The sequence below is a fragment of the Zootermopsis nevadensis genome, unplaced genomic scaffold (genome assembly GCF_977971745.1).
Source record: "Zootermopsis nevadensis isolate Lab colony 2312 unplaced genomic scaffold, Znev_1.0 Znev_ptg000022l, whole genome shotgun sequence".
Lineage (NCBI taxonomy): Eukaryota > Metazoa > Arthropoda > Insecta > Blattodea > Termopsidae > Zootermopsis > Zootermopsis nevadensis.
The window spans coordinates 25,196,314-25,216,765 of NW_028259154.1; the positions used below are offsets into that span (position 1 = coordinate 25,196,314).

The 20,452-nt window shown below is 40.9% G+C and overlaps 1 protein-coding gene across 1 annotated transcript in view; it reads left to right on the forward strand.

Moving 5' to 3' along the window:
• Nucleotides 1-20,452, forward strand: part of Appl (amyloid-beta-like protein) — a 118,202-nt gene that overhangs the window by 30,546 nt on the left and 67,204 nt on the right. Inside the window, exon 2 of the mRNA XM_022083019.2 lies at nucleotides 18,343-18,531. Coding sequence (XP_021938711.2) covers nucleotides 18,343-18,531 — 189 coding nt within the window. The remainder of the gene's footprint in view (nucleotides 1-18,342; nucleotides 18,532-20,452) is intronic.

The following is a 20,452-nucleotide window of genomic DNA, read 5'->3' on the forward strand; positions in this document are numbered from 1 at the left end:
ACGTGGGAGAGATGAGAAATTTATACAAGGTTTTTCTTGGAATACCTGAAGGGAAGACGCCGCTTGAGAGATTTAGACGTAGATTGGAGGATAATATTAATATAGACGTTGAATAGGTTTGTGAGTGTGTGTTGGATGCGTGTGGTTCTACCTTCATACCTACGTATTTTCATGAAAATCTGTCTTGCGTCTGTGTATTGGTCTTCATATTTGAATTAATGGACAAAGGGCAGATAGGCATGAGTTGTTTTCCGACATTTGAGTGCATGATTTGAAGGAATGGGGATATATATATATATATATTTTGGCTGCTGGAAATATGCTTGGTGCATCGTATATTTAGCTATCAAGTACGTCACAAATGAGCGTGGATCGAACGCTGGACTTTTAGGTGACGGCTGTGTTAACCGGCGGTATAGCTGTCGCTCGAGCAAACAACCTGTTTGTTCTGCTTCCACAGAAACGAGAGATGCTGCCGGAAACACACATCTCGCCAATATTACGTCATCACGAGAGCTTTTGTTAGGTCGCGTAACTATAGTGGATCACACCCGAGGAACATGTCGTCGTTCATTAACACAACACAGAGTGGCGTTAGCACGTTCACCATTTCTGTCTTTTTTTTCCTTCAGTCTTTGTTTGTTTGCTTGTCAGTTATTAAACGTTTACCAGTCTTACATTTATGTGACAATCGTCTGTGTTTGTCCACACGTAATAAGCTTCGAATCATTTCTGTCGCTTTAAATGCAGAAGTTTGTCTTGATTTGTTTTATAAATCACTATTTTGAACATAGTAGCAAATTTATCGCAGGTTATTGTCAGTTTGTATGATTATATATCTCGTAAAGTGAATGAAACTTTCGTGTCATTTTATGTCATACGAGAGTTAGCAATGTTGGGCGTAAACGTCAACGTTTTATGACAACTGATATACCCTGCAACTGAGCACTGAAAATGACGTGTAATACAAAGTGATTGTATGTGTGTTAAGTACATTTTATGTGAAGCTTATTTTTAATGCATATAGACAAGTATTAGCGGCAGTATGAATTGCAATAAATCATAATTTTTTTTAAGCATTCAACGTCGAAGTTTATCTAAATAATATTTAAGAACTCAGTTCTTACCTCAAAGAAAACACAACACGTCTCCATGACAACGATATACTGGTCAATGCTTTTTAAGGAAATAGTAACTGTTTACAGTGAGAATTACGTGAAATCTGTATGTAAAATGCGTTGTTAGTGATCGTTAGAACGGGCGGTACACGTACTTACCACTGACCTTTTAAGGAGATTAACGTAATAATATATTTGGTGCTTGGTGTGGGTGACTGAACATAGACTTTATTTCTGTTAATTTCGGCTCTTCGTAGCGAGCAGTTAAGATATAACTAATAATTAAAATGTAGTCGTGGCCAGCTTTAGGTCAGTAGCTGAGTAATGAGTCAAATGAATCGGTAAGAGATCTGAGATTTTGCAATGTACGTTCGGGTTTCAGGATCTGCATAAAGTTTACGTCATTCTATGTTAAAAAACACGTTGTTTTCCTCTTGTGCGGAATCGATGTGTTTTCTTATTTATGCTCAATTTATGCAGGTTTTACTGTTTCTTGGGGAAGTTTCGAATTTGTGTTCCTCGCTAGGCCTGTATGGATTTTTGTGGGGGTCAGGGACCTTGGGCACAAACAGATGAAGTAAAGCGAACATGCAAACTCTGGTATAACAGAACAGCTGCATTTCGTGGCTTCTCGTATTATGAGTTGCGTGTGGGCCAAAATGTTCCATTGTCTGAATATCTGCAGAATCACAAAGGGAGTTCGTGTTAAAATATACAGCAGAAACTTCAAAAATTCTGATTCACCCCTAACTTATGTACCGGGTGGCTCAAAAGTGTGTATGCGACAGGAATAGCCAACTGTGTACCACGGGTAACCTTGATGATCTCAGAAAGGTTTTGTCACACAAAAAAGATTGGTGATTCCCGGTCTACGATTTAAATGAAGGTCATCTAAGTTTTACACAGCGGACCTGAGTACGTATGCAGATAGATTCCTCCAGTTCCGTTTCATTGAGTCACATTTTTATTGAAATAAAAAAAAAGTCCGACCACAAACCTAGAGTTCGCGTGTTTTGATATTGATGATCATAATAACAACAGTAGAATGGCGGAATCAGAAAATCCCCTCGCCGGAACAACGTAATGTGGTCTTGGCTCCGTTCTTTTATCGCGTGCTTCGTTTCCGAACACAGGAACCATCTTGTCGGGAATGGGAGTGAAACACCCTATACTATTCTTGTATGGACAACAACCGACGTGGCTCTGCAGAGCGGATCAATAGCGGAACTGTTCTCTCAGGGGTCCGCGCCCCTAGGAGCTACAACCCTCACGCGACTCATGGTGTTTGAACTCGACCAAGGTTTTCCGTGGTTTTCCTCGGTACTAGAGCAAATGCTGAGTTGGTACCCAAATTCCACGTTGCTCTGCATGCCTCCCATGCAGCCCTCTCAGAGTAATATCAAAATTCCGCTCTATAGTAGCCCCCCCCCCCCCAAATTAACGTAAATTATTCCTAACGCCACCCCCAAGGCCAATATCAAAATTCAAAATTAACGCAAAGACCCGAATCAACTCCCCCCTACCCTATTTCTTACCCCATCCTATCTCCTAAATCCCTTGTCCTCACTAAACTTATTCATACCAGAAGGACGAGCGGGCACTGCCTGGAAACCTTCGTAGCCCACAACCAACTTTATACCCCTCCCCCATTTATAACAGTAGTGCTTATCGCTACTCCCCCCACTTTCTTTCTTCTCTCTCTCTCATGGTGTTCAGGAACTAGCCACTGGCCCCTGTCGTTCGCCACCTGAATCCTCTGCATCTTCATGTTCTATTTTTTAAGGTCGATCTTTAAAAACGACATTTTGACCTGTCCCTCTCCAGCTGTCACTTTCTTTCAGCTTTTTCGTTAATCATTTTGTGTTAATTTCTCATCTCTGACATGCTTACTAAATACCCACTCACTCTTCTTTGATCCGTTCATCCAGAGACAAGCCGGTGCCTGCAGCGATATGGTTAGACTACCTGCAACGCAGTCGTGGCGGAGAAGTTGCCGAGAATGCACGGCGTTCATTACAAACTTGTCATGTTTTTTTCTCATTCCAGGCTAATTAAAAACGTATTTAAATGAAACCTACGTTTATGAGTAGCTCTTCTCTGTGTGTGCGAGCATTCGCTTGTCTCTGCTGTCCGTTCTGATGTGGAAATTGCAGTTGTCAGAATTGTCGTCGAAGCTGACGTTTCGCTCCCTGTTTATGTCATGAAGATTACTAAGGAGACACCTGGTTTCATTGTCATTAGAAACAGGGAATCAGTAATAAAAATGGCAAAACGACAGTGACGTATTTCAAAGTAGTGTTTGCAGGCGATACCTCGGTTGGTGACGACTTAAAAATATTTGGTGGTGTGGGTTCCTAGTTTCAATTCAGGGATCTTCAGAAGAGTAATCTTGCCTCGGTTGTCCCTGGAACCGAACTCTTAAATGAAGTATCATCTCCAAAGTTCGTTGTTTCGTCTGCCCGAACTTCATAAAACGTTCGAAGACGCAGCGTTAGTGCACGTCTTGAGCTTTGTTCCTCTAAATCCACGTCTAATGACCCTTAAAATGAAACGAGGGATCGTAGTTATCTGGCGGGGGAGTGGCTGCTAGAGATAGAACGCGGGCATTCGTCAGTGCCACGCAGCAGACAGGTCGTGGATCGATTCTCTCTCTCAGCCCTTCCTTTCTCGGCGCCTCTATACAAATGGGCGGCAAACACGAGTTTAAGATCTAATAAAGGAGCTTCTCTGTAGATGGCACCTCTAGTTTAAACCTGTTTGTGGAAATAACGTAGATTAGGGCGACCGAGAACAGGTGCTGACGAGGATATTTAGACCTTGAAGATCAGAATGCTGGAGAAACTGCGTATAGGGGACCCTTATCAATTGTACCCATCGCCAGGTGTTATTAGGGTCTTTAGACCAATGAGAATATTGTAGGCTTGGAACTTAGTCTGGAAGGGATGAGAAATGCTTACCCAGTAGCACCAGAAGGGACCGAATTTCTCAAACGCAGAGAATATCAGCACCAGATGCAGGTTAGTGTTCATATTAAAGTTCCGGCCGCTTTACCACCTGAGAATTATTACACAGTATCAATTTGATAGGAGACTGGGTAGACTCGAGAGCTGGTCTGGACGCGGTGCGAAGAGAGAACTCCATACATCTGCATGGAATCGAACGCAGGTCTTTTAGTCCACGGGTTAGTCACTGTACTGACCGAGATATCCCTGTAAATATTATCCATATGTCGTGTAATGTTTAATAGTTAAGTCACAGTGGTTACTATATGCACCACGTTCTTTAAACACATAGTAACACTGTATATTTTTTCCACTGTGTGTGTGTTTTTGATTTTACTGTGATTCTCGGAATGAACATCTGTTTATTCCCTAAACACGGTTAATCTGTTAATGTGCGTAATGGAGTTGCATTGTGTTTTCTTTGAGGTAAGATCTCAGTTATTGAAATCTGTTTACACGAACTGCGTGCTTGAAAGAGTAAAACGGCGTTAAACTGTCTACCATGTCATTTAAGCCGTGGGGTATTTCCAGCAAAATTCTGTGTAAATTGTGTTGGAGAAAACATAATCAGGCCGAAGACTTCCGTTTTATGGAATCGACAAATGTAAGGAAATGCCTTAGGACAGCCGCGTCATTTCCTCAGTTTCAACCCAAATACGCGTTAGTAAGTGACCACCCGATCCGTTTAACAACGATGTTTCCATTAAAGAGTTTAACCTACTTCAGCAACTACGACCCTAATCCGATGAATGTGGTGTTAAACCAACTGTCTGAACAATGAATTTGCAACACAGTGGCGTGGTCATGCGGGCTGGACTGCGGTTAGCCACCTAATTGTTTGCGCGACCAAAACTCTGGAGATGCTTTGCTTGAATGAGACGTGAACATCGAGTAACAGAACTGAACTTGTGAAGCTCAACTGGTCAGAAAATTCCCCACCTCTTACGGACCCGAAAGATTCATTGCCGTGTTTACAAGTACCAGCTACTGGACCCTGTCCTGAGCCAGATGACTCTAGACCACACCCTGTTACTTTAAGATCCATTTTAATACTGTCCCATCTATGACTTGTTTTTCCCAGTGGTCTCTTCCCTTCGGGTTTTACCACCAAAGGTTGTGTAGGAACTCGTCTCTACTATGCGTGCTACATACGTGTCCCATATAATATTGATTTTCTTATTCTGATAATATTGAAGAGAACATACGAAGAGAATTTGATTATTTGTGGTGGAGTATTGAAAAATGGGAAACGATACTGCGGGCAGATTATAGGTTATAAGGAAATAAAATGTCGTGTCTTATGCAGACACTTATAAAAACGTAGTTTAAACGACTTTGAGTGGTTAGTTTTATTTATTTTAAGAGCCCGCTTTGTTGAAAATAAATCAAATTGATATTTTTTTCGAAGCTACATGTTTCGTTTAAAAATTCCCTGTGTAGTTAATAGCCAAGAAACTTTGTTTTTCACTGGGCTGTGGTTCATTTCCGGTGTCTGTGTTCCGGTTATTGACCTGTAGAGGACAATGTGGGAATGCAGCTTCAGTTCGCATCCAGTTGGATCCGCAGGGATATTGTGCAATCCGCACTTAATTAAGCTGGCCGTGATGTGTGACAACAGAAAAATTAACCTCGTGTTTCTTGTTTCGAAGAGCTGGACCGAGCTAAGGGTTCCCTGTAACTTCGGCTGCTTTCGACTGATTTGTGTTTTGTCATTACCCATAATTCAAGGCCTCGAAACGACTTCGTAATGCAGGTCTTGTAGTTCTCTCTCAGAAAACAAAATTTCCTTTCCAGAGAATTCTTTTCCACCGTATTCATTCCTTCCGAACAATGTCGCTGTCATTGAATGGAATTTTATTTAATTTATAATTTGAAAATGTGCTCTTTGAATCCACTCTCATAATCTTTCTCATTCGACTTTAATTTGATAACCAGCGAACGCGTCGAAACAGGTGAGATTTCAGGTTCTCATGGTGATGAGTACGAAAGGTGGCTGCTGTCTTCTGTGATATTGCGTCGTGTAGTCTGGCAGAAGTTTCGGAGGTTCTTGTCTCCTTCATCATCACACCGATCGCCCTGATGAGGAACATCGGGGCATACACTGAGAGACAGGCTGTGGTTTGTTGTTAATGAGCGCTGTTAATAAAATAGGTGGAGTACTAAGGGGGAAGTTAAGTTTACGGCCACTGGAGATAACTTAATGTGGCCTTAGTTGTGCATGCTCCCTTAGAGGAGTGTCCCTAGGGCGCAGGGTAATCCAGTGTGTGTCAGGGGAGAAGGGCCTGGCGCTATGATTAAGAGGCGGACTTGCTTCCCTCGACATGCACATTCACTTTGCTGAAGTTTCACGCGGGGCCCGGGGGGGGGGGGGGGGGTTGCAGTCGATGCAAATGTGCCTGCTTTAAATTCGCGGGATTCAACATTGGATAGAATGCAGTAAAAGAATGCTTTCAGAAGTATTAAATTTGTTGCTTGTTACGAGTGTAATCTGCTGCGTACGACAGCTCCGAAGAATGATTTTTGAAACGCCAGTAATGAGTTTATATTGGGAAATGAACCACTTGGGAGAGATGAAAAACAGATATAAAATGTGAATCGGAAAACAAGCATTAATTATTCTTTGTTTATCATTAGGACCAGGTTGTAAAACGAAAGGATTTCATTATGCACGGTCGCGGCTGGCATATTGATAAATCCTGTTAAGTACAAAATCCATCGCGTTGTGTATTAGGCCGTGTGGTTGCGTATCGACTAAAACCCAGCTGACGTAGGTAGCTTAATAATGCATTGTACGAGGCTACCTCAGTCCTCTAGCTGCTGGACATCACAGGCAAGACCGAAGGAAGAATTTTAAATTATAAAAGGTGGATACTTGTAACTGGATGTTAATTTTTTGCATTTAAAGTCACTGGTGAAGCTTTTATTTTTGTTTTGTTTAATTAATACAACACGAAGATCAGGCTACTAAACTTATGGAGCAAAATCCTTCTTTAGAAGCTATTTAATAGTCGCTCAGTTATAAGGAAATTTCCTTTACTTTAATGGAACCAGAGGGTTTATTATCTGGTACAAGAGAGCTCGACACTGGTCGCTGTCTGGAACCAGATGAAGCCACTCCATGTTCTTACATTCTGTGTCTTCGAGATTTATTGTAATATTATCCTTTCATCTATTCCGTGGTTTTTCATGTGATTTTTACTGTTCCGGAGTTACAGTTAAAATTTTGAACGCACTTCTCACTCAAGTCTCCCACGTGTGCCGCGTACCTCGCCCAGCTCAGGGTGAGCTGGGCGAGGTTGTTTGACCATAAAAAATCTGGCGGAGTGAAAATCCTGAAGATTTTCATTCCGTAATTGTTCTAGTATCATATTACCACGTTTTACACCCGTAGAAAACAAAAGTGTGTATGTTTAAATATTTGCCTTTTTATAAAGACAAAATATTTTTGGTTGGTTAGGTTAGCAGAGAAGAAGACACAGGGTATATAAAATATGAAGTGGAATCACAGAAATGTCATCGGTGGGTATGACAGTAAACCCAAATTGCTTGTAAGCGATTTGTTTCGCTGACAACGCAGATACACGTTTCATTTTTAGGAAGTGCAGGTGAATTATAAATCATTCCAGAATAGCAATTTCATGCGGTTTGAGGGGGTGGGGGTGGGGGGGTTGAGGAGGATACCATATTATAATTTCACAAAACAAAAGCTGTCTATCTGATTCCTGACACTCAATTAATTGAATGTCACACAAATGTAATTAACTTTGTAACACAATCGATGCTTGTAAAAATATCTCGAATTTGATGTTCACGTGACATCCATTTATATTACGTTTGTGTTTGAAACCCCCCGTAAAATTGATGTAATGTGTTTTGTTTTATAACTAATAGAATACACTGTATAAACGCCTATAAAATAAGCGAGTGGTAGAGGTATAAATTGAATTCTCAAAGTCAGTCTCCGCAATTTGACTATGGGAAATACAGCTTCTGCGTATGAAGAGTGAACACAACGGTTGCATGTGGGGAATGGAAACGTATGCTTGTTAAACTGGCTATTTACTGACGTTGAATCAACTGATAATTGCTTGAATACGAAACCAGAACAAATACTACTACTGCGGTGTTGCTATAGTTACTGTCTTCCACATGATGAACCAATACAAATTTGTAGGACTTGAGGTTCTCACAGCGGTGAGTATGAAGATATCCGTCTTCTGGGTTATTGCGCTGTGTAGTCTGGTCGATGTTAACCAACGTTTCAGAGGTCATACTGCCTCCGTCATCAGGGCGATGAATATGCCAATAGGGTGTGAGGAGTTGGATTTATAGGCCGGGAAGTGAAAGTTTTAGCCATCCAACCAAACTCACCTTTCTCTCTCTACTTTCTCTCCCTCTCCCACTCTCGCCCACGTGCTACCATTGGTCCACTCCCATACCTGCTCCCATTGGCTCGGGGCAGGCTACACCTTTCACTTCCCGGCCTATAAATCCAGCTCCTCACACCCTATTGGCATATTCATCGCCCTGATGATGGAGGCAGTAATGACCTCCGAAACGTTGGCTAACATCGACCAGACTACACAGCGCAATAACCCAGAAGACGGATATCTCCAATACAAATTTGTTTACTCTTGGGGTTGGACACTTGACATTTATGCTGAATGAAAATTAAATATTTCAACTTTAAGCAACATGAGATGGGCTGGACATGTAGCAAGTGTCACTGGAATACTGTCGAGGGTATTGATGCTTGTTTGTGATTTAATTCACCACGTATCACGTTGATAACTTTGTTGACTCCCATGTGGTTTGCCTGCTGCCTGATAAGGTTTGTAATTGCATAAATCCTTAAGAAGCCAATGTATCTACGACTTGAATTTGATGATGAGACTGACGGTGGTGATTTCATATTAATCACAGTTTAATTACGCAGTCTTCCGGTTGCTTGGCAACTAAACGTAGCTCTTGAGGGCGCTCTCTGATTTTCGACTTAGGGATTGAATCAGGTTTGGCCGACGTCGGAATTCGATCCACGGATTACAGAACTTGCCGCGCTGCTGGGTCGAGGAAGCGATAGGCAGTTAAGAGGCTTGATCGCTTCTGCACAGAAACAAATCGAGGATTAGCAGCCTCTCGGATTCCCCCACTGCAATTACAGCAGCACAGTGGCCTGGGGAGAGGTTTTATTTTTGTTGGGGTGGAGGGCTTTATCGAAGTCATCAGAGGGTTTCGTCTGACTCAAGGATAGTGATGATAGCTGTGGCACCAAATCACAGTGTCTACTGGTCCGTTAATCCAAGATAAATGCGAAGTTATTGCGGCTGAATTTTGTATATTAGGCATCATCAAACCATGTTCATTATACAGATATCATACTAAGTCTAATGTTTTCACATCATTGCATACACACGACGAAACCAAATATGGCGACGGTGACGAAATATGAATTGTATCGGTATTTTATACTAGTTCATGGATTCGTTGATTCGACTATTGAGGTTATGTAGTGTGAAAGTGGATTTTTTATTTTGAGTCCCTCTTAACACAACTTTGGGGAAGTATTTTAAAATAGACCTTGACCACTTACTTTCAAATTTTTTTCCAATTCATCATTCACCCATTTGTCTCTGCATAACTTGTGCACGTCAGAATTCTCCGTTGTTAATCTCGAAATTGGTTCGGATTAATTTCGTTTCGTTTGAATTTGCGTTTTTTTTTATATATTACGACTCTCATATGATACGCATTTACCATGTTTGCGTTCTTTGCGCGCAGTGGTATTTTGAGGCAGTTCTGCTCAATAATATTAGTGCCTAGATATACCCATTGAATTTCCAAATGACAGCATTTTTTTTGTCTGAACTGCAGTTCTCAAAATGAATTGTTTCCTTTCCAACCAGTTTCCGCGACGAGATTTCTGCCTGGTTATGCCTATCCAAGTTCGGGATCTTGAGGTCCTGCGCTACTTTTCGTGGATTACATTCACCACGAGCTACATTTAATCCTTAGCCATTCCCCATTGGGCGCACCTTTTAAGATAATTGAACGTATATGTAGCCTTCGTCGAGAGGACTTTAAGTAAATTAATATATCCCACAGTGCCTGCAACTCTGCTTGAAAGAGGGTTCATAAATTACACTTTGTGCATGTCTGGTCAGAAACCCTGGAACGTTTCAGATCATAGTTTTAAAGCGATACTGACGATCGTTTACTGTTTCATCCTGTGTACATTTTCTTCACTCGAGGTGACACTGTTTTTCTTTATGAATGTCGTAAACTTTTATCTGACTTAAAGAACGCCTGTACGGCTTCTCGAAACTTTTACGTCCACTCTCCGAGCTTACCTGTGGATCCGTAAGACTAAGCCGGCATTCGGTGGGTGGGCGTGACTATGTGACTGTAATTTATTGTCTCGTGGGTTGGTTATTGAAGTTTGCAGATATGATTCATTTGTGCACGAAGCTCCATTGTGCAGCAGGCGGTGTAATTCATTCTACACCCCCCCCCACCCCTACCACCAATCTGTTCTGGAGTTAGCCCGCCCTCCGCTAGAGCGTTAATTAATTGGGGTCCACGACCGCAAAGAAATGCCCGTTCCTGCTGAAGTTTAGTGAGGAGCATTTGATGCAGAGACGATTCTGTCTGAGGGCTTTCCTGCATCGCGCGTATTCGCAGACATTTTGAACCGGTTTGTGGTTTATGTCCGAATTACTGACAGTGAAATGAAACAGTTTGCACAACACGTTTTCCAGATGGTCTTTTGCAGACTGTACCATCATTGGGCTTCTTTATTTACAAGTAACTTCATGGAGCAGAGAAGTTGATATAACGTGAAGTTAGTCAGGAAATTCTCACCTTTTATGGAACTGGAAGGTTCATTATTATTATGTATACAGGAGCTCGACACAGGATAAGATTCTGAGACAGACGAACCCAGTCCACAATCTTATGCCCTAAAATCCAATCTTGCCATCTATGGTTAGGTTGCCCTAGGGGTCTTTTAAAGGTTCCGACTAATATATTATGTAGTCCCTGTGCAATATTTCGTATAATTTGCTAGTTTTTACCGTCAGTTATCCGCCTCTCAACCCCCCAAACCCCAGATTTGAGGGTCGCACTTTGTCTCTTGTCCGCGACTGTTTACTCAGAATATTTAAAACTATCTGCCATTAAGAAGAATGTTTGTTATCTGCATTCTGAACTACACTGTAATTGTAATATGAAAATTTGAATGCGTTGCTTTGTCGTTAATTGTTGACATACGCATGTAAACTAATTGCGTAACAGGTGGATCTGAACATAGAAACAAAGAGCCCGTTTGATATGTACGAAGCGGAACGTTTTCAGAATTATCAGTTGTGCTGTCAGTCACTGTATTACGCCCTGTTTCACTCAGTACAGACCAAAGCATTGATAGAAGCTGTCCGTGGGCCATTCAGTTAAAACTACGGATCAGAGTCCTTATTGAGAAGCTCACAGTCGCTCATTTAGCCAAGGAGTTCCTTGCGTTTTATTGAATTTTAAGTATAAATGTATTTCGCCGGAATATTAAATTAAGGAAAATCCACCCTCAGATTTGGGATTTATTTATACAGCCTTCCTTACAAAATGCCACCACAGGTCTCGTCTAATCAGCCGTTTTTCAGTTTATGCTATCTTATTCTAATTTTGGGATAAACATAAAGCTAAACAAAGATTTTCTCGTTCCATGAGACCCCTGGCTTCGATACCAGAGCTGAGCCTAAGTTTCCACCGTCATTATAGTACCAGCATCAAGACACTGAGCAGTTTTGCTGGTTTATTTATTTATTTATTCATAAGATAGTGTAATTGCGTCATATTGTGAATATTATAACAATTATTTATTTTAATCCGTCTGATCACAATATTTAAAATTTCTTATAATTAAGATAATAAAATATCATTCATGTTCCATATCGATTGATCGATTTACATTTCGGAACATTTACACAACATGTTTCAGTTTTTATAAAACCATCATCAGGTGTAAAATATATCTAAGAACTTAAAACTCAATTATGATTTCTGTAGTTTTTTGGTGATGTTTCATTACGTTTGTTTTTCCATTTTTGGGCGAAGGTGTTATTAGATGTACATATCGGCCTGTAAGTAAATGATTGAAAGAAACACTAAAGAATTTGAAAGAATTTATAAAAGAATTTAGAGAATAAAATGCAAAATATATTATTTATTTATGTATTACTCGCCCCCCTTGCGGCCGCATAATGGCTGCTTCATAAATTAAACAGTTTCCAAGTAACGAACGCGGAAGTACATCACTTTTGCATTATAGAAACCAGTTATGGTTGCCTGGTAACTGAACCAGATACTGAGAAACATTGTACGAGACAATTTTGTATAGGCCTAAGATCAGGACGAGTGTTTAGGGCAGCTGAATTATTTGTGCTAACATATTTACAGATGTCACGTTCTTATCTCTAAGTATATTTTCTGAGGAGGCTTTGGCAGTCGTTGCTTTATTTAAGAACCCCTAGATTTTGCAGTAACGTCAGTGGATATAAAGCTTGGGGGTGAGGGGTGGGGGTGGGGGCTGTTCTAATGGGACTTGTACAGATTTGTGTTAATCCGTTTGCATTTCATCCGGTATAACGCTTACACTGTTTTGTTACGAATACTGCAACACAAGCCAGCGAGCTACAAAACCATTCAAAACTTGTGTTTCTTTAGTGGAATTAATGTATTCGCTTTTCCGTGGCGTCTGTATGACGGTAAAGCGCACATCACACGTAGTAATGTTATGTAACAGAAAGAGCTTTAACATTCATATCCGACTTTGATATCGTTTGTGTGGGATAATTCATCAAATTCATGTCGATGTTACATAAATGAATTATCCTCCACATACCGTATCCTTGTATCATAATTACAACAAAAATTTATAGTATATTAAACACGCACTTATTAGGTAAGGGAATCAAAGTTAACAATAATTTATATCGCAATAACATGGTGTTTACAGTGTTAATGCACTGTTCACGATTTTTTGATATCTTATTTAGAAGATATAATTGCACTCTTAAAATGCTTTTCTCCAAATTCAGACCCTACTTAAAAAAGTTTACATAGTGAATCTGGGTACAGTGGGTGCGTCATCGTTCTGACATCTCGCGGCTACGAAGTTCCGTCAAGATCCCGTCACATTGATTTCGGAGTTCTAAACTGCGAGAGCTCGGATATGCTACGTATGGAATGGCATAAGGACCAAATTTAATCAGTTTCAGTTCAATGAATGATGCCAGAAGTCACCATTTTAGACACGTATATTCATGAATCACACGTTCTTAATCACAAAATTTTCACATTAAATACGGGTATAGCCACTCGGTATATTTATAAGATTGTCTAAATTGAAGTTATGCAAGTAGGGAAATCTCGAATGGCACAGCGTACTGCACAGTGCAAAAAAAAATATAATCTTAGAAAACTCAAAGATAATTTCTATCGGTTTGATCATCGATACTTTCGTTAGATGGCATATATGCACTGGGAGAACAAGTTTCTGAAATATAAGAATGTTTAAATATCGATAATCGAAACCTATCACTTGCTTTACAAGTCGATAGGATGCTTTTTGCTATTTTTTCTCTACTCATCGTGCCTTTTATCAAATTTGTTATAACTTAATTTCTTTGGAATATAATTAAATGGTTGAGAATGTGGACTAAATTTGTCTGGACCAGTGGATGGCTCTGATGTACCTTCGTATTCGCTCAAAAAGAGTTTTTTTTGTGTGTCTTACCGAATGTGTATCCTTGAAAGGATTCTGCACAATGGATTATTTCTCTGGCATAGAATAGTGACAAGAAACGTGAATTTCAAAGCTTCTCGTGTGTTTTTTTTCTCTCTCCACTGTAAAGGAACTTAACTTTAAATTGGAAGTTGTGAGATAAATTCCAGCGTCTTCCTGAAATACTGCTACTGTACGTCTGGAAGCCTTTGATGAACTTTCTTTCTGATGCCTTTGGTTTGGATTATGCAGTGGATCATTGATAAAAAATGCTCTATGTTGGTGGCCCTTATGAAGAGACTAGAAATATTTGGCATTTTACCTTGGAAGACAAGTGCTTTACAGAGTAAAACGGTATTTTTAAAGAAACTCTAGGGATTATGTCCACTAGAGTTACTGGTCTTGGGTTCGATTCCCGGCGGTGCCCGAATTTATAACTTGTGTTGGGCAAGGCCGTGGTCTAGGCAACACGGAGTTTTCCTCCGTGGCATCCCAACAATTACTCCATTCACACACAGAAGAAGGCAATGGCAAACCACTTCTGGATCATCTGCCAAGAACGTATATGAACAGGTCCCAGTCCGAGAAAAGGATGGAAGGATCCTGTTCATATGGACCTGTCGTCATACAGAACACTAAATAAATAAATAGGCGCCAAACAGGTGGCATATGTTTCTAGGCGCCATTGTTATCTGCGTGCGTTGGTAAATGGAGTGCGTTGGAAACAGAAACTTTTTTGACAATACCGTGAATATGCAGTTTTTTTTTCTGAACAGTTTATTTTCTTTTATGTGGAAATTATGGCAACCGTTCGATAATATCATACACTGTGGGTTATGATTGAAGGTGTATACATATTGTGCCACAATTCCGCTTTTAATTATGTTTCGGACTAATTACTTGGAACTGAAATGAGGATTTCTGACGCGTGCGCAGTGCGTGGGGTTAGCTTGGCATTGTCCACGTCTCATGCGGACGGCTGCTCTGGGAGATATTGACCAAAAGCAATACAACTGCTGGCCAATACGAGTAGGACGTGACACGGTTCGACCACAGCACACTGCCTCCTGTTTTACAGCACAAAGCATTAGTGAGATTGCCTTCCGTTCTATTAGGATTGCACCCACCCGGCCGCAGTTTTAGTAAATAGACTCTTCTGCTGTCTATTGGATCGAGTTCTTATGAAAGAAACTTTTCATAATGTATTCGGAGATTATTTGTCTTATGCTGGGTTTACTCGGGTTTGATTCCCGGCGGTGCCCGAATTTATAACTTGTGTTGGGCAAGGCCGTGGTCTAGGCAACACGGAGTTTTCCTCCGTGGCATCCCAACAATTACTCCATTCACACACAGAAGAAGGCAATGGCAAACCACTTCTGGATCATCTGCCAAGAATGTATATGAACAGGTCCCAGTCCGAGAAAAGGATGGAAGGATCCTGTTCATATGGACCTGTCGTCAGACAGAACACTGAAAAAAAAATTGCGGAATATATCTGCAGTTATATCATACTGGCGTAGTTAACTTATAGAATAGCCGCTATTGATGTCCAGGTATTAATTTTAGAGTGAATTATGTTTTTGTTATTGTACATGTTGTATTGTATTGCAACCTTCAAATAGTTTTACTTCTGCCATATTGTAATGTTTACACTGTGCGAAACGTTACCTTAACCAAATCTAAATGTTGGTCTAGTATGCGTGTTTCATCACTCGGAATTTTATGGCCTTCCATTGGATGGCGTAATATTCATACCAAATTACATTAAAATTTCTTATTCGGTTCAACAGTTTTAGGGGACACACACACAGTCCTACAAAATGTTACAAGCTCAGGTTTCAGTATAAAATAAATGTATTCTAAACATGCATTTATCTTACACCTCCCGTATAATGTACATGGTTTTCTGTTTGACGGACTTTGAAGCTTAGAATAGACACTTTGAACGTTATTCAAGCAACGCGATCAGAAGTCCAGGCTTTATTATGTAGGTTCATTGACTGGCGCCATTGAGTGTAGACGGACTGTACCATTAAACTTCCATCATACCGAAAATTATAAAATTATTGGAAATAAAAGCAGCGGTCATTGACAAAGACGAATCCCATGAAAATCGAGATTACATTTTATTAACATTAACTGCGTATTAAATGTGGAAATGCACGCATGTGTGCCCAATCAAACCCATGTGTTCAGTCGTTTGAATGGTGAACATCAGAGGGCGAGCTAATGGTAACGATGTGTGGAACGAATGCCCTTGTGGGTTGATGAACGTGTGACGTTTGAATACGTAAAGGCGTCATAGGGTCCCAGATGATTCCGAGAACGTATTCGCTACTCATGGCAGAGGGCCAGAGGGCGGGATCTGGTTATTCTGCTGTTCAGGTGGAGGTTAGGGGCTGCAAGTCGGCGTTCAAATTGCGAGATTTGAGGTTCTTTCGGGGCCCAGTCTTCTGGGTTGTGGCGCCGTGTGACCTTGTATCGTTTTTGTGTATTTTGTAGGAAGTAAATCCTTCTCAGTAAGCGTACTTAATTTTGATAGGCTCCAAACGACCCATCTTGAAGTAGATGTAAGGTTGACAACTAGATCTGTGTTTGGACACACGTGTTACATAAAACTCCCATTCCATTCTTGCTTTCCCAAGATCCATTTAATATTATGTTTCCATCTAGTGGTCTCTTCTCCTCAAGCTTTCTAACCATAATTTTTTTACAGATATTTCATCTTCCGCATTCGCGCTACGAAACGCCATAATTCTCGTTGCAAATATCTGTATTAATTTTATATTGAAAATAAAAATATAAAAATTAAATTGTAGGAATAAGTCAGTTTTGGTTCTAAGGCTCTGACTGTATTTGCAGCATTGAATTTATCATCCTCGTAGGAAATCCCGGAAATTGTCTGTGCGCCAAGTCCTGGTCTCCTTTGTCTTCTTAATGTTTGTCTTCCCTTAATCCCGTCCATCAGCTTCCGTTGCTTTAATACAGAGAGTTTGTGCTAATACAAAGAAGACTAGTCTCAGTGAGCTTCGAGCCATGCTGACTTGTTCCATCCTACAGCCTGCCTCCAACACGTGACGGTGCAGTGCAGACCACATAAAGGACGGCTATCGTAACTAACTTCGTAGAACAGAGTCCTTCTTGAGAAGCTAACAATACGCTCATCCAGCCAAGAAATTCGCCGTCCTTTATAGAACAGCAGTTTCGCGAGCCCACCCAGTCTCTTATCCATTGCCTGCCGCGGTTCTTTTCTTTGAGGTTAAGCGACTGGGATTCCAATCCAGCGCTCACCACCGTGTTTCCAAGGTTTATGACCGAAGCTGTACCTCCAATTTCCAATTTCATGTCTGCTTGGAGTGGTTGTTAGTTTGAAACTCTGATTTCCGGTAACTATTGTGCCATTTGATCTCACAATCTGTACTTTGTGACCTCTTGTATTAATAGGTTTCGTGTTATTATCATACTAATTGGTCTTTGTAATTATGAAATGTTGTGTTTCCTTTGAGGTAAGAACTGGATTGTTAAGTAGTATTTAGACGAGCTTAGGCTTTTGATACTTTCGTAGTATTAGGGGTTTCGCAATGCAGTGATATAAATATTATCAAGAATGTGTTATTTTGTATGCTACAGCGTTGCCACTCTTCTAAAACTCAGTTAAAAAAAGAAACAGAAGAAAATAAATTTTTGTGTTGAGAACTTTGGGGATGTCACACAATTTCCATTGCCGTGTTCAGTTGAGTAACTGACTTAGCGTTTCCCATGCGTCTCCGCCTTCCTTTGCTTTATGCAGGTTGAGCAACTAGTGCAGCAGTAGTTTACCAGGATGAACAACTTTTGATGCAAGAATTTCCCTCCTAGACTCGAGACGACTCATGAATTTCTCACCCCAATCCTGCACCAAGTGGTATATACATAGTATCTCGTCCCGCGGAGTGATCCAATTATGATAAAAAGAATGGAGAAATTGCCTTTTGTGGTGCCAGAATTTGTGACTGCTCCTTTCTGTTCAGTTCTGAAGAAAGATAATCTGTTTTAAAAATGAAAATCAGGAAGAATATTAAAAATCGTGGAATATCTCATTCAGAATAAGCCGTTGTTTGTCAGCGACGAAATATAATTACAGCTGAAGTCAAATTTAATGCATAATTTCAGTTAAGACACAAATGCTGTTTCACTCATAAGTGTAAGTTTTACGTGTGCATTTATGTAGATAACAGCGTTTCGTAGAAACAGACTTTAGACCTTAAGATGGAGGCTGTATGTTCCTCAAATATGTAGATGTCCACACAGTTATACATCCTGGAAGACTAACACCGACATCTTGACCGCCGTGAGGATCTCACGTCTTTGCATTGTTTGATGGTGGTTATGCGATTTTCAATTAAACTCATTGCATTGCTAACTTCTGTTTTGTTTAACGTCCATCCTGATATATGTGATATTATTGCAGGCCGTGCCAGGCACGGTGGACTTGCCGGCAACGCATTTCGAGCCACAGGTTGCGATGTACTGCGGGTCCGATAAGCAGCAGGCGTATCACAGCCAGTACATGACAGAGAGCGGTCACTGGGTTACCGACCTCAACAACAAGGCGCTGTGTCTTAAGGAGAAGGTGGAGATCCTAGAATATTGCAAGAAGGTGAGTGACTGTTTTGCTGAATAATGCATGCGGGCTGGGGGTGAGGTTTTGGAAGTGGTAGGGTGTCTGGGCACGCAGTTCCAGGTCGAAAGACAGCATTCCGTTATCTTTGTTTCTTAATTATACCGGCACACTTTTAAATGAGAATTATATGATAAGCAACCCGCAAGGGACGAAAGAAAGAAAGTTTATTACCAGAACAAAACATTTGTATTTTTTTTTCTAAATTTCTAGAAGGGCCCACTCGCTACATTATATTTGAAGTGGAGAACTACCGAAGCCCTTATGACACGCCTACTCCGTGTCTTTAATAGAAGGGCGGGGCAGCGCCCCGGCACTCAAAGAAACACGGAGGATTTGCCCTGAAATCCCCGCCCCCACCGATAATTGAACCTTGGTCATCCAGCCCCTAGTCTACCCAGCATACTGGCTGAGGTCATGTTTTGAATTGGCTTGTTTGAATTACTGAAGGCTAATTGGCCGATTCACCAAACGTATCTCGTAACTAATTAACTGATTTCGTGAAACAGTAGTTGTTGATAAGCTAATGAAAAGGTACACTGAGTCAAGAAATTCGCCGCATTTTATGGAACCAGAAGGTTCATTACTGTGTTCACCTGAGCCAGATTAATCCAGTCTACCTCCCCCCCCCACCCCCGAACTCGAGGTCCCTAAGATCCATTTTAATATTATTATTTCTCCTACACCTAGGTCTTGCAGTGATATTTTCCCTTCAGGCTTTCCAACCAAATATTTTCATCTCTTCCATTCGCGCTGCGTGCCCCGCCCATCGTATCCTCTTTGATAGGATCATCTTAGTAGTATTTGGTGCAGAGTACAAATTATGAAGTCCCACATTATGCAATGTTGTCCAGCCTGTCACATCTCCCCTCGCACTTCCAAATATTTTGCTAAGCACCGAGTTCTCAAAAATCCTAAATCTGTGCTCTTCCCTTAACACGAAATACTAGGTTTCACACTCATACAAAAGAACCGGTAAAATTATGGAGGTTTGTGTATTTATTTTTGCGTTTTTTGGGTACGATTTAATAATTTCTCACGTGAAATGATTTTGTTGTATAGTCTTGTGACGAGACGTAACATACATTCGGTATTCCCGGCTTTTACTTATAGTCCAATTACTTACCAGCATCAAATAGAGCTTCTGTGTCGTCCTTTATAATTGTAATGTTTTCACTCATTAAAATAACGTAGTCGTCGCAGACCAGAATCTGATGTGTCGAAAACGTACGTCATAACCCTTAGTTGCTATAGCAACGTCTTCCCGGCATACGAATCTTCTTCAGGGATAGAAACTGGACCAGTTAACCAAACACAGCGCTGTTGGCCAATGCTATTCAGCTGTCTGTTTCGTCGGAGAATTGTCTGCTTATTTTATCCGCAATCCTCGTCCAGCTTTGTGTTTATTGCTCGCTTTGTGCGAGATTGTATCGACTCCATCAGTGTACACTGTCGTTTCCGGTCGATGCCATTAGCTGACGTCGTAACCTGATCATGAAAGCAGACGAACTGGTTTCAGAGAACGATTTGGGTACGTCATCAAGCTTTTGCCGGAAATTGGATGGTCTCATTTTGGTAATGGACGCTTGGTCTTTGGCGTTAAGGGGAGAACAGGCTTAGGAGTATAATCGAACCTGAGTGACACGTCACAACAGACTGGATGCTGACATTGTGTGTGACTGTGATGATTACCTGAATCAAGATTTCGCCACCTGGCGTTCACCACACTTTATTAATACAAGTGACTTCCACGTTGGCCTGCTAAGTAACGATTTGCACTTCATTCGAGGTGCAAGACTACTAGATGCTAAGACGGTACGTAGATCGTAGACGGTCGCACGGAAGAACAGTTAATTCCACCCTCTCCATCAACTGATTCATTCATTAAGGAACAAAGATG